Raw genomic sequence first — 15,013 nt, 5'->3', positions numbered from 1 at the left:
GGAATTTTGAACATTTACCTGGGGAGCAGAGGTCACGGTCGCAAATGGAACAAGGGCTCACGCTCCCCCTAGCGCCTCTTGCTTCTCCTTCCTACGCTACGCCGAACTGCGTCACTGAATGAAAGAGCATTCACCTAATCTAGCTGCAGAAGTAGTCCTCCTGCGACACACCCACAGAAAGGAGGCAACACAGTACTGTCGCGCCACATTCTTTGGAAAGCTCTGCACTAGGTTCTCACCTAATGTCCAGAGCTCACTCATGGACATGCCCTTCGATGGCTCCCGCTTCTTTGGTGATAAGGCTGACCATGCCCTGGAGCACTTTAAAGACTCACGCACCACGGCAAAGTCTTTGGGCCTTTCTACGAAGACCCCTGCCACATCTGGGTTGCGTTTCTAGGGAGAAGGAGTGGCGAAAGCGGCCAATACCGAGCGGACGAACAAGACGTGACCTGGAGATTACACCTTGAGAAATTGAAACTTTGAAACAAACCAGAGATTTTGAAAATAAGTCCATATTATGAAGATCTGTAAAATGAACACATGATATTGTAACTAGCCTTGAAAAAGCCCCGGCGCAAATCACCATAGGGGGCGAAACACGTGTCGGCTGTTCATGTTTTAACCCAATTTAATAAAAAGTAATTTTTCTACACTATATGGACTCCTGATTCTGATTACATGAGCAAGGATTCAGCCTAAGGACATCAATAATTTGGTCACACACACTCATCATCCCTTTCAAATACATCTGGGTTGCGTTCCTTTCGTGGCCAGGGTAAGAGCACCCAAGCAAGCTCCCCCGCTAAGCCTGTGCAGAACCAGCCCCAGCGTGGTCGTGGCTTCTGCAGGGGCGGGTCTGGTAACCAGCGAGCACGTCGGTACACCTCCATTCCCGCTGCTTCCGCCTCGGGAGCCTACCTTGCATCGTGGCAACAGAGCGGGAGCCCACTACGCACTGCCGCTGCTGGGAAGAGCGGGATCCCACCCTCCGTGTTAGTGCATTTCTAAAAAGCAGGAGCCCACCCCACTGTTGTGTGCCCCTTTGAGCAGGAGCCCATCCCGCATTGGTGTTTATATTCCGGCGGTAGCCCACCCTGCATTTGCCAGTCTCGTGAGCGGGCACTCACCCTCATTTGATTATTTTTCGGCGGGAGCCTACCACGCACTTTGGCCCGAAGAGAAGCCACCACTCCGAGAGCGACCTGGAAGCTAGGTGGCTGTGTCTGGCTGTGGACAGGGAAAAGCGAACAACTGGCCAATTGCAGCGCGGCCGGAAGGAGGAAGCCGGAGGTCAGGCATCTTGCCTGGTTGTAGGCTGGGCTGCCTCCCGTGAAGAACGCCACCAGAGACTTAGCTCTGTGTCCTGCCCCTTCGTGTTACCGTGAGGAGGTAGTCGCTGTGCTGCGTGAGTGTAGCCCCACAAGTGTGAGGAGAGGAGACTGCCCCAATGTTGGTTCCCCAAGGAGACCGGAGCAATCAGAGTCCAGGTGAGTGGGGCTCCCACTAGCCTGTGCTTTTGCTGCTTGTCCCTGCTGCACCACGAAAGCGTGGGCAGCTGCAAAGGAGGGGCCCCTTTAAGTTTGCTGAGTCCCACAGTGGGGTTGCCAAGGCACTGTGGTGCCTAATGATCCACAGCTGCAACGCAGTTGCGGGCAGCTGCAACGTCCGGGAAATTTTGTGTGTAAAATCCCAGATTGGGGCTCCCCAGGCACAGTGGTGCCAGAACCAATTTTCTACAGCTGCCCCACCGGACAGAGCGATTCAGAAAAGGGGGTGGTGATGGACAGAGTATCTGAATTAAGCAGAACACTCCTACCCAGTCCAAAGATCAGGGCTTGATCCATCACCGTTTTGTAGCTCACTGCACCATCCCAGCTCAGAACCTGGCTACATGCAAATTAGTCTGTCCCTGGCCCAGTGTATCATGGGAACAGGGCAGACCAAACTACCAAGCCAATTCTTATACTGGGAAGGAATCAAGCTTCCGGGGACCGGTTTCTGGCATTTCAGCCGTCTTCGGCCCGGCTTGCTTGAATCCTGATGGTGCAGTGAGCAAGGGACTCACATCTGAGTATACCCTTCCACGCTTGTCTCCTTTCTGGTGAAGAATTGGCTTGGTAGTTTAGTCTGCCCTGTTCCCATGATGCACTGGGCCAGGGACAGACTGCTTTGCATATAGCCAGGTTCTGAACTGGGATGGTGCAGTGAGATAAATAACGGTGATGGATCAAGCCCTGATCTTTGGACTGGGTTAGAGTGGTCTGCTTAATTCAGACACTCTGTTCATCACCACCCCCTTTTCTGAATCGTTTTTGGCCACTATAGGTGTGGCAGGGTATACTCAGACATGAGTCCCTTTCTCACTGCACCATCAGGATTCAAGCAAGCTGGGCCGACGATGGCTGAAATGCCAGAAACCGGTCCCCGGTAGCTTGTCTCCTTTCTGGTGAAGGATTGGCTTGGTAGTTTAGTCTGCCCTGTTCCCATGATGCACTGGGCCAGGGACAGACTGATTTGCATATAGCCAGGTTCTGAACTGGGATGGTGCAGTGAGATAAATAACGGTGATGGATCAAGCCCTGATCTTTGGACTGGGTAAGAGTGGTCTGCTTAATTCAGACACTCTGTTCATCACAACCCCCTTTTCCCACCGGATAGAGGGCAGCTGCAACAAAGGGGACATTTTTGATTTCTGCAAATGAGAAAGGAGTGAGATACACTCCTTCCCTAGTGCATTGTGCACTTTGCTTTTGCTGCATAGGGGGCCAGTGAAAGGCCCGACCTTATACCACGATATTCTGGACAAAGGGTATTGGGCCCCCTAGAGAAGGCTAGGTGGCCCGGGGTCCTTTCTGTGTGTATGCTAAGGTGCTTTGTGCACTTTATCTGTCGTATTTGGGTGCTGTACTCCTGTTCTAGGCATAATGTGCTTATTCCTAATGTGGTTTATTCCTAATGTGTGTCTGCATACTGTGATGCAGACATAATGTGTTTATGTTGCTATATATGATGCTGTGGTCATTATTTTACCAGTAGTTACTGATTGTGTTTCACAATTGCTACTTGTGCTTTCTAAAGGTTCTGACAGTGGCCTGTTGTGTATATAATCCCCTGTAAATATTGCCTAGCGCCAATTGGCATAGTGTATATGTGTGATTATGATTCTAATGTGTTTGGGATAATACAAAGGCTATTTTTGTTACATAATCTTGTGTGGAGTTTCTTTATGGCGGGAATAATGTGTTGCTGCTGTGTGTTGCGCAAACGCTTTACACATTGCCTCTGGGATAAGCCTGACTGCCTGTGTCAAGCTACCAAGGGGGTGAGCAGATGTTAACTTAAGCATGTAACTCCCTTGCCCTGACAAGAGTGGTGGTTTCTGCCTGGCTTAGGCGCAAGCCCTAGCCAACCAAAAATCCCATTTCTAGCACAAGTGATGTTGGCAGCTAAATCCGTTGTACAGCTGGCAATTCCACATCCCATAAGCCAGGACAGAACCATATAGCTGTATCCTAAATTACATAATGAATAAAACTACAATTTGTGGTACTATTGAAAAACCGATACACATGTTTTAATATTTAACAAATGTAATGAAGTCACATTATTCCACATCTCACTATGATTCCTTCGATTTAATTACTTAGTATTGAATTTAGCACATGTATACCACAGTCTATTCCCTAATATAAACCTAAAATGTAGCGCAGAACCTGGGTTCTGGATTTGTCCCTTGCTCACGTTTTTTTCTTTATTTACTACGGAAAAAAAGCTGTTGTGGTGGAACTGCTAGCCCGGACAACTGCTCCTGCCTGGGTGCGCCTCTATTAAAGTGGTTTCCTATATCTTTGAAAAACTGCAAATCCATTTGTATGCTGTAATTTCTGGCCAAGGTACTGTTTCAGGTGGTAGCATAGTTCATGAAACCCCAGGAGAGCAACTGGGCCAAGTTACACTCCCACTTAAGATATGCATACTGTTGGATGCTTCTTGGACATCCAGGAGTAAATGTCTTTCTTATAGAAAAGATATTAATCTGATATTTGATTTTTTCATGCTCTCGTGGTGCGGTCAAGTCATTTGCAAAACATAATGCTGTAGATCTGGAAATGCACTAAAATGACTTGTATGTACGGCAATGTTTCCGCACTCCAAACAGCAGAAAATTGTAGCCCAAATAATTGGGTTGAGCGTGGGATACTAACAAACTACTTTAGGGAACAAGTCAAGCAGAGGATGCACAAGATTGACAGTTGTGCAGCCTGATACAGTAGTGCCATTCAAAACCAATTGGAGTATGAAATACATCAGTTCTTCAATGGTTTAGTCGCAGTAAGCATCTTTGCTACTCTCTGGGTCCAGTGCTGAAGTTTATAAACACTACATTCAGCCAATGATTAATTTAATTTGCTAATTGTTAGTGGAACCTCCACATCAAACATTATGTGAAACGTTCATTTTTGCACGGTAGGAGTTTCTGGGTGATAACATAATAGATGTGTGCCGGCTGCATAACAGTGCATGAAATAAAATTGTTTGAATTGTTGGTGCACTATTTGAGCTCCTCATATCCGCTAAATGGGTTGTCTCACGTGATCAGCTGCGGAGTGCTATTTGACCCTTTCATTCCCGTTTACTATGGGGGCCCTGATTTCAATTGTCCGATTATGAAGGACTTGAGGTTTGTTGGTTTTAAGAACTTTATTCTTGATTGGCTGCACCTCGAAAGGACGGCGCGCACATTTCCTGTTATCCCCCTTCTCTTTATCCCTTACTGTATTATGTCGTATTCATGCTTTAATGTTTATACTGCCGACGATGTGGAGGTGTGGGTGAGGAGGGACTGGTATGATAACTGGATCTTTTGCAATGCTTGTTGTTATCCTCTATTCTCACATGTGGAAGCTTTTGTACAAATGCCATTAAAGAAATTTAAACCAAAAAAATGAAGGACTTGTTGCTGGTGCAGTACTATCAAATTGCCTGTATTTATGACTTGGAGATCTGAAATCTAGATTATTGCGTTGCAATTTTGTCTTTCATCTGAAAAGCGTAATCTGCCTTCGGATGAAGCCCAGGTAGCTTGGATGAATCGAAGCTTAGTCTGCTTAGTATACCCTTCAGTGGTTGCTGGTTAGACAGATAACAGTATAAGATTCAGTAATTTGCTCATTAAGCTCTCAATACTAACCACATAATCCGTACAATTGTCCACCTACAAGGCCTGATCACAGTTCTAGTAGCTGGTGCAGTTCTGTGCCTGATTTCCAATACTTCAAGTATTCAGGCATGCACCCATCTCTCTTCAACTGTGTTCAGGTTTAATGTTCTCGATTTTAGATGTTAGTGGTCTAAACTGTGACATCTGTTTGTTCAATCTCTAGTTTATAAAGACCAATGTGTTTCGCCACCACGGAAAGGCAATCATCCAGAGACCCCGAGACCCTGAAAGGGGTCAATACAACCTGGAGATGGCCAACCGAGGATACCGATCTAGAGCCGAGTAGGTGAGCAATTTCTGTGTTTGTGGGATTGCTGTGGTGCTGCTGTTCATGATTAACCTGTGACATTTGAGATATGCCGCCAAAAACATTGTAAACGAACACAATGCTGCCCACTGAAGAATCGGGACACATTTATAGATTTATTGGATTTCATTGGTGCTGTTTAACCCACCAAGAAAAGTACAATGAAAGAAGGCCTATATTTTATATCAAGTAGGCAATTATGTACGCTTATGGATCTATTTATTTACCTTTCTGGTCGTCCTTTACATCCCTGTAGCATGTCCCATCCATTCCTTCGAAGTCCAAGTATTACAAGAAATTTGCATATTAACTTTATTTAATATTCTGAAGGAATTGCTAGATTTATGTAGTTTACTTATATGGGAAACCCGTGGTCTCCATAGTTGATGGTCATGAGATGCAGACAAGTGCATCCATACTGGAGCAAAACCCATTCCTTGGGTCCAGATGAGGACACATTCAGAGTATCCCAAACACATAGCTTATATATTAAACAGTCATATAGGCACTCATGGGGGCAAATCTGAGGTGCCAAGAGCTGCTTCATGGTGTACATGAGATGGTATGACATTACACTGAAGCTAAATGCTTAAAATAACTTCTTGAAGTACAGATACATCTTCATAGCGGTCATGTCTTCCATCCTATCTAGCACATTGAAGCATATCGGACTATTTACACACTTCTACATTTACCACAGAGTGCCCCTATATTACTGTTGCATTTAGACGTGGGCATAAAAGGCATCGCAGATGTGATCAGACTCCTACCATTGCTATTCTGGTGTAAAATTTGGTATACTGAGGAATTGGTTTCCTATATATTGTTTACAAGGAATTATAGCCCTGGATCATGACTGTACTTGTAAATGATATTTCTCCCAATTGGCAAATCACCTGTATACAAAATTTAGGTACGGAATCCTATTGTTAAGAGCTTTTGCAAGTAACTGGTCTACTACCAGTTCTTCTTTCACCCCAGATTGTTGTCTAGTGTGTTTTGTACAGAAGGAAACAGTAATAAGTTATCTTCTGTCCACCCTACCTGGTTCACCCGAAGTGGATTATACTGATCTACTGTCTGTGTTTTACAATACAAAGAGGCCTTGCGGATATTGAAATCTGATGAGAGAAGTTTAATGTGGCTAGTTTTTTATTTGCAAACTATCTGCTAAACAACGTTACCTTGATGCAATGAATGTGATATATGAGAAAATTTGGGGACTTTTGTATACACCTTTTTATCTGTTAATGATAACATGCATTTTAATTTGTTTATATTGTTTTATTGAGGCTTACCCTTAAACAATATTGATGATGAAAATAAATAGGGAAAAACATATTTATTTTTTTGCCAAATGATTTTGGTTGGTTCCGGTCATGTCAGTTTCATACCAGTTTGTAACTGGTAACCATGGCCTGCATCTAATGTCTGTGAAAAAATGTGTATGATTGATAGCACAGATCCTATCAACTAGTAATTAATCCAATGTCTTAAACGGTAATTAAGGCAATCCCGGTGTGTGAAATTTGCTATTAATATTTCCATTAGAGCTTTCACTAACTTTCTTTGATATTAGTCCCCTACATCTAATTGACAGTATCAAACTAATTACCCTTTTGGGAAATTGCATTCTGGTTGTGGGAGATATTTTATATGTTGTGGATCTTAATATTTCATCCACTCAAAAAATTCTTCACTCCTGTGAACCATTAGGTTTTTATGGCAGGTACTCAGAAAAATCAAAAAGAGTAAGATAGAAGCGTAAAACGAAGGGATACACTCTGCTTACTTGGTTAGTGAAGCGGTAAGCCATCAGACTGCACCCACACCATTCTTGGGAGTTAGTCTCTTCTAAAATAGTAGTGAGACCCTCAATTACTATATTCCCTCAGTGGTATGTACTCTCTACTGAAGTATTAATGGTCAAATGCGTCAATAGGTCTCGCCACCACCTGAAGATAATCTCTTAGCTGGGACATATGGTGTGCAAAATGTGAATTTGAATTGTTACCGTCCTCAGAAGAACCATTTTTAATTCTAAACTGGGGCGCCAGCAAGGTCAAGACAGTGGGATGTGATGGGGACGATTGCTCTGCCCTGCACATCCAATAGGTGATCAGAAAAGAGGTCAACTTGTATCAGCCTACTTGTGCCCAAAGGGTCAATGGCTTTCCTCGGGCCCAGTTGAATAACGAATACCCAAGGTATCTGATGGGACTCCCCTTGGAGGTGAAATTATGATGCTCCCCCCCACCCCCCGGTATCGGGAAGGTCGCAGAAATTAATAAATATCTAAAAAATACTAATGCAGCTACACTGCACCATCTATTGAAGGACGCAACCCTGTAAGTGTTGACTGAAAAATACGCTGCATACTCTTTTACCCAAAAAGAATCTCACAACAAGTTAGAACAGTAGTACTTTCTTTAATAAATAAAACCAGACCAAAACGACAAACATTCAATCATTAGGACTGGTGCTACCTAATTTTAAAGATTTGAGTAAAAAAAGCTCCAAAAAGCGTCAGCTGTGGATATCTGGTTGCGCAGGACCAGGACCACTGCATTGGATTGCTTGCGTGCCACAGACACCCAGTTAAGCCCGCTGAGCAAAGTACCTTAAATCCTGCATCGCACATTGGTGGTTCCGATGAGTGGCGGCAAAGCAAGTTTTAGCTATGGTTCCGGTCCACACAGCAGCGGCGATGTGTCAGTTGAATGAATGAATGGTTTATAAAGCACCTGAATCACACCCTGAGGGTTATCTTCTTGATATGTAGCATCGGTCCAGAATATCAGTTGCGGAAAAGTTCAGTTCTCAGAAGGTTCCTAAAAGTAAGGAGATCGGTGCACTTGCGGAGATAAAGAGATAGAGTTCCACTATAGGGGAGCTAAATAGGAAAAGGTCTTGCCCCCGGAGCGAGACTTCCTAAAGCGGTGGCTAATCAGGAGAGATTTGCTCAGCTCTGCTAGTGTGCACAGCAGAAGAGTTGCATCGGTTCCACTTGTTCCTAAAGGCTAGCAGAGCACCTTGAGGCCACTTCCAAAGGTCCAAGACTGAGCTGTCACCACTAGGCAGGGTAGAATCACAGCTGGCAGAGTCCAGTAGTGGGTTCCAGGTTGTTGGAAGCATATGTCCTTGAGGCTTCAGATCAGGCCATCCAATTGGTCGTTGGAGTCACTCTGGCCTCTGGGTTCAAGAGATGCAGGTCTAGTCCTTCTGACCCAGAAAAGAGGGCAACTGGTAAGCACTGGAAGGGTGGCAGCCCAGCAGAGTGGCACTTCTTTCAGTAGCACAGAAGTCCTTCCTCCTGGCAAAGTATCCACCGCTCCAGAAGATTACTGAGGTCCAGTAATTATACCCAGTTATGCCTTTGAATTGAGAAGTTTCTAGAGCCATGCATTTAAAGTGTACAGGTGCCCTACCTTCCTGAACCGGGCTCCAGACTAACTGCATGGGGTATGCAGCCCTTTGCATGGTGACAGGACAGAGCTTATTCTAGTGTAAGTGGGGCTAGCTCCAGCTCTTTCCTCCCATCCTTTAAGTGATGCCCATCCAGTCACACCTAAGCCCCCCATTGTGTGTGGCTGTCTAAGAACAATGCACATTGCCCAATGCCCACCTGTCACCCACACCCAGTCGTGTAACGCACACAGGCTGCAGATACCAAATGGCTAAGGCAAGAAAATACCAACTTTCTAAAAGTGCAAAAAGAACAATTGATGGACAGAATGCTAAGCAGTGTTGAACATTCCCTCCCAGTACAGAGATCTGTGCCTAAATCAATTATTTTGTTTGCTCACCATGTCATTCCAATTTGCACCCAGCCACATCAAATCAATCTTGACCCTGCTCCCTATGGGAACAGTGCAGCCAGATCTGCTAGGTCATTCCTGTAGGAAGGTGGAAATCGGTCTATATGGTTACCCCCACTTTTTGCCTGGTGTTTTGCTGGTTTTCGGCTTAATTGGACTGGGACCCTGCTATTCAGGGCCCCAGTCTATCTGCTTTCTCTATTCAATGGACTCCATGTACTTTAGGTACATACCATATTGGTTACTGGGTCACTCATGGCCCCCTGTATATGGTACCCTAGGTACCCAGGGCATAGGTGCACCCTAGGCCTACCAGGTGCTGCAGCATGTATTGTGCCATCCCTGGCTAGCCTTCCAAACTGACACCAGAGGTCTGTACTTCCAGCATTTTTGCTACTGAATCTACTTCCCGAGGAATCCCGAAGTTGTGCATTGGAGTATTTGAAGCCCCTGCCCTGAGCACCTTTTGCACCGAAGCTCAGAGGCCCACATTCCACGAGTGTCCCGTGGGCCCACTTTGTGCATTCCAGCTCGACGCATCTTCGCGGTCCCATTGTCCGTTGGCTAGTGAGCCCCCACGAAGACCAATCTTCACTTTCTTCAGATTTCCTGGTTGCTCCAGGCTTGCTCCAACTCCTCTCGAAAGGGGGAGCCCATCTTGACATCCTGTGCGGATTGCGTTTGCCAAGGCTTGTGGGGTCCAATCCAGACACAACACCTCAGTCAACTAGATCCTTTGTGGGACAGCTCGAATCCAGCTCCTGGTTGTCATCTACGCCTCCTGGTCCTCGTGGCTGAAGAGACCAGCTTCACCTTCTCACCTGAAATCGGCTGGCATCTTCCTATTTCCATGCTGGTCACTGGCTAGTGACCCAGACTCTCTCCTCTGCTTTCAGGTTTGTAACATTTCCGATCCACCCTTGGATCCACCCGGACACTTTTCCTCTGGTTGCCTGCAGTACTTCTTTGCAGCTCTCCATTGGAATAGACGACGAAACCCGACACGAAAATACACCTATGCACCCGGCTTCCCTGGGTGAGGTAACACTAGTACTCTGGTGCTCCAGTGGGTCTTGACTCTCGAAGTGTCCTAGTCTAAAAGGGGTCCATCGTAGTTCAACTAGAAGTACCCTTAAACTGTAACTTTGTAACTTGTTAGTTCTCCATAGAAAGTCAATGGTAACCCACGGCTGTGTTTAGACACTGCACTCGTCTCCCGTGGGCCTCCTACATCCTAACCTTTGGTGGTTCTAGGCTGCCCCAGCGATTCCACAGGCCCTAGGCCTGCTTTCTAACACTCATGTGGTTCTTTTACCACTATTTTAGTATATGGTTTGTGAGGCTCCTAGGGCATAATGTATACTGTACAACTTATTGGATGCTAATTAAGTTCCTTGTATTGTACTTTTACCTCTGACCTCATAAAGAGACCAGAGGGGTTGTGTTTAGAATAAATACATATATGTTTGATATATACCTCTTGTGGTGTGCTTTCATTTGATCATTCAAGAGATTATAATTGGTAAAACAACTTGCTTAACTCTTCTCCAAGTCTTAGCCTGAAGGCTGCTCTCCACAGCTATCACTGGGATAGCTTTATTTAAGGTTGACTTTATAACCTACCATGAATAAGGGTCGTTTGGACTGGTGCAAGGTGCCCACTAGAAAAGTGGACATCATATACCAGGCCAACTTCTCAAAATTCCTGGACCAGAAACCAGCATCCTGGGACTGTTTCAGTGTATCACACCTCATCAGGCAGGCAAGCTTTACTCCAGTAGCATGGAGCGCATAGGGCCCACGTCTGGGCATACCCATCCCACTTAAAGCAACAAATGAAAAAAGATCAATTGATTGACTTTGGTCAGCATTCCATCCAACATTCAGCCTCGTACAAAGATCTGGGTCCAAGGCCATCTTTTTTTGCTCGCCATGCATTCTAGTTTGGACTCGGCCACATGCAAATCAGTGTGAGGGGTCTGACTGTGAAAGAAGCAATTGGTGAATAGCAATACTTCCTATTAAAAACACCCAGTGCCCCAGCTGGAGAGCCCATGGCTGTATGGGAATGGCAATCATTCAATATTTTGCAATCCGTCTCTGCAGTGGGAGTAGTCTGCCAGGATCAAGTGCTATGGGTGTGTTTCTTGGTGATGTATCCCCCTCATGCCCAAAGTGTGGGTATAGTTTGCAACTGCAAGTATCAAAACTTTTAGAAATTCTGTGTAAACCAAACCGTGTCAAAGGTGTTCTCCAGGGCAAAGCAGTGAGACTATAGGAAGGTAGTAGGGCCGTGAGTCAGTCACTGCTGTCCTATTGTGCTCTTTTCAAATGACCTTTTCATTACCATTTGCAATCCTAAATTGAATTAGCATTTTGGAAGTTGGATGTGCTTGTATGAGAGTATTTAGTTAGCTCTTGTTGCCTTTAAGGGCAGCAAGTTCAATTTAATTTCATCTCTGTGCCATGTTAATCCTGAGATTCTGTTCCTCTTCATTATGAAGGCTCTTTGGACATCTACTTGCTGCTGGCATAATTTAAATATCAGAAGTAAAATCATAAGAGGCTTTAGGATGCAATATAGTTGAAGCCCTTTAGTATTTGTGTGAGTCTAAGTCTGAAGAGGAGGGTCTCGCCGTTAGAAGCCTTTTATTCCAGTAATTTGTATAGAAATGCTTTGTCCTATTCGGGGATATTGAGCTGATTTGCAGCGCATGGCCTAGAATCTAACATACTCATTGTAGGGTGGATGGGAGAGTGACCTTGTATGATCCTTGGATTGAAAAAATCCAAAATGCAGAACACAATCACATAGATTTGCGATCTGCTGTTAATTTGCCATTTGAGTGCCCGATTCACAAAGGGACTTGTGTTTTAGTAAAGTTACAAGTGCGGAGTCTCTGCACTCGTCGCGGACTCTAAGCCCCTTTGTGAATCGGGCCCATTGTTTTTGGGCATACAGTCTGCCAATTCTAGGTTTTGTGAGATTTGGTTGTAATCTTCTATTGACCTAAAGGGATTTTAATGGGTATTTTTTGTTCCTTTTGACATCTAGGACTTAAATGGTTGCAGAAACGCCTGGTACTGCTCACAATGCACTTCTGAATGTTGCCAAAGAACTGGAAGCCTCGAGGAGCCTGGTTTGCTATAGTAGGCAAGACCCCCATGAACCTCGAACGCATTGCCTAAATTTGCTCCCAACCTCTTTCACTTCTCCTTTGCACTCCGAGGCATGTTTAAAGTTCCAACAAAAGTGAAATTCCTTTTGTCAAAAGAATTGCGTACGTCAAGAGACCACTTCACCAATTCAAAAGAAAAACTTGCAGAAAGTCATCACTAACCCCCTTGTCTGGCAACTTGGACATTCTATGCTGGTGAAGGCTGTGGCAAGAACACAATGAATCCGGGAATGCTTCCATTTTGAAAGGATACAATTTCCTCTTTATTTTTTTTTAAAAAAATATACAAACTGAAATCCAAACCTCCATAGTTTTACAGCTGATCATGGATCCTATACAACAGCCAGCACGAATTAACTCAACGATGATCATGTAACTACTTAATGGTGACCTGGCATCTGTTGTGGTTGCACCGCCGTGGTCTCTGTTTGGAGATGCTGGACGTGTAAACTCTGATATTTCCTTGAATGCCTGGACTCTGTAAAAATATGACCGCATGGGGAGCTATTATGCAAACACATTTGTTTCTCTGCCGGGGGGTTTCTTTGCCCTTTCATTGTATTGTTTTGGTTTAGTGGGACGGTCTCCCCAGCAATGTTTTTGTTGGATACTAGATTTTTTTTGGGGGGGGGGGGGGGGGTGTTGGGCATATGGGAAAGCCCACCACATATCTGCGAATTTTGCAAACATATGTGATCTGTTTTTAACTGTGCACTGTCTTGTTGAATTTCTTCCTTTCATCTTTCACATTCACAAGGTTGTGGCCGAAAAGGTGCTTATTATGTCATTAGAGCAGGCCTCGCCTAGTCACTTTTGAAAAACAGTTGACACACAGATCTGTGTTGCACTTAGAGCATTACATGGTTGAATGTTGGAACTGAGTGCAGATGTCAGTCCTTATTAACTATGTGTATTAACTGTGTGCGCTGTCGAAGACTTTATATGGGGTCTACCGAATGAATGTGGTGACTACAAGAACCAGAAAAAGGGAAAATGTGAGGGTCCCATCAGAAAAAATCGAACACTAGTGGGTAGCTTTTAGTGATCAGTTCATTCTCTGAACCCGCTGCCATTCGGTGCCTTGCCATAAACCCGTTCCATTGTATAAATAGCGCTATGGGCTGGCTCTAATTGTGATGTCTTTGCAGGCCAGGTCGAGGTTGTTTTTTGTAGCGCATCTGTGGTATCTGAAGTTGGAGGCTGTGCTCCAGCTGCTGTGAGCTGACCGCACTACAGCCTCTATGCTATTGAAGAGAACCCACGGCCCTTTGTTTTAATGTTTATCTCATACTGGAGATTCTCTTATTCATAACTTATGCACACTTGTTCTTTTCTCACTTGTTGTTTTCCTTTTCTCTGCCCTCTACCTCCTGTGGTTCGTCTTGGAGGAGGAATGTGGTGTTTAGAGAATTTAAATGAATGGTTTGAAATCTTAAAATTGTTTGGCTCGAATTTTGCATTGTACAATTACAAACAACATACTTTATGCTGTAAAAATATTGTGTTATGAAAAGACGTAAATAAATATTTTGAATACAAACATCGCTGAATTGTACTTTTTCCGTCTTTGAACTCTACTGCAGGCAACTGGGGTACCTTATTAGTTTTGCAAAGAGTTGTCTGACTCTAAACCTAACTTATAACTGTTCATTTGTCCCTCCTGTCTGTACCCTGCCTCTCCTTTCAACTTTAGACTGTTAGTAATTAAGGTTGCAGCTTTCTTTGCTCCAAGAGGGTCTGATGGATTTACTGCCCATGGCTTGTTTTACGCCATGTTGTGTATTAGTAAAGTGCATTATCACTAAGGAAGAATCCTGGCACCGAGCATGTGTGCCTAAGCCCTGCCTATGGCAGGTTGGTTAATTGAAAAGCCAGGTCATCAGTTTCTTGTGGAATTCATGAAGGAGGAGGCACTGATGTAAAGTGGGAGGTAGTTCCATGCGTTTAGGAGAGGTATAAGCGAACGCAGTCCTCCAGCTGTATATATGCATATGAAATGGATCAATACCCTCAACATCAACCACCCAATCTCCACCAGCAACCTAGACCAGAACATCAAACTTCAACCAGTGGATCACCAACTGCGCAGAAAGTTGCTCCCATCTGCAACAACACCCGAAGTTCCACCAAGCGGCTAGCTGGTATACTAATGAAATCAGAAAAGCAGAAGGGCACTGTAAACAACTGGACAGGAGATGGTGCACCAGCAAGGACATAACCAACAAGAGTGCCTGCAAGAGAAACCTCAACCTATATTACAGACAGTTGAGAGAATCTAAGAACAAGGCCTTAGCCTCACACACCAAAACAAGCTCCAATAACCGCAAAGAATCTTCAACATTGTCAAAGAATTCTACAACTCCTCAGCGGCAACAAAGTTTACCCCCACACAGAAACTCTGCAACAAGCTTTCTTGCGTCTTCCACGACAAGATCTGACATCTACAGAAACTTAAAACCCCATCCCAATGCCACCAACGTCTACA

The 15,013-nt window shown here is 44.7% G+C and overlaps 1 protein-coding gene across 1 annotated transcript in view; it reads left to right on the top strand.

Moving 5' to 3' along the window:
- The window catches only part of LOC147729032 (uncharacterized), a 325,523-nt gene extending 311,458 nt beyond the window's left edge, over window positions 1-14,065 (top strand). Inside the window, exons 11-12 of the mRNA XM_086959316.1 lie at window positions 5,388-5,510; window positions 12,405-14,065. Coding sequence (XP_086815442.1) covers window positions 5,388-5,510 — 123 coding nt within the window. The 3' untranslated portion in view covers window positions 12,405-14,065. The remainder of the gene's footprint in view (window positions 1-5,387; window positions 5,511-12,404) is intronic.
- The last annotated feature ends 948 nt before the right edge of the window (window positions 14,066-15,013 follow it).

The sequence above is a fragment of the Lissotriton vulgaris genome, chromosome 2_2, assembly GCF_964263255.1.
Source record: "Lissotriton vulgaris chromosome 2_2, aLisVul1.2, whole genome shotgun sequence".
NCBI lineage: Eukaryota > Metazoa > Chordata > Amphibia > Caudata > Salamandridae > Lissotriton > Lissotriton vulgaris.
The sequence above is the reverse complement of the archived record's forward strand: the minus strand, read 5'-3'. Positions and strand labels throughout refer to the sequence as shown.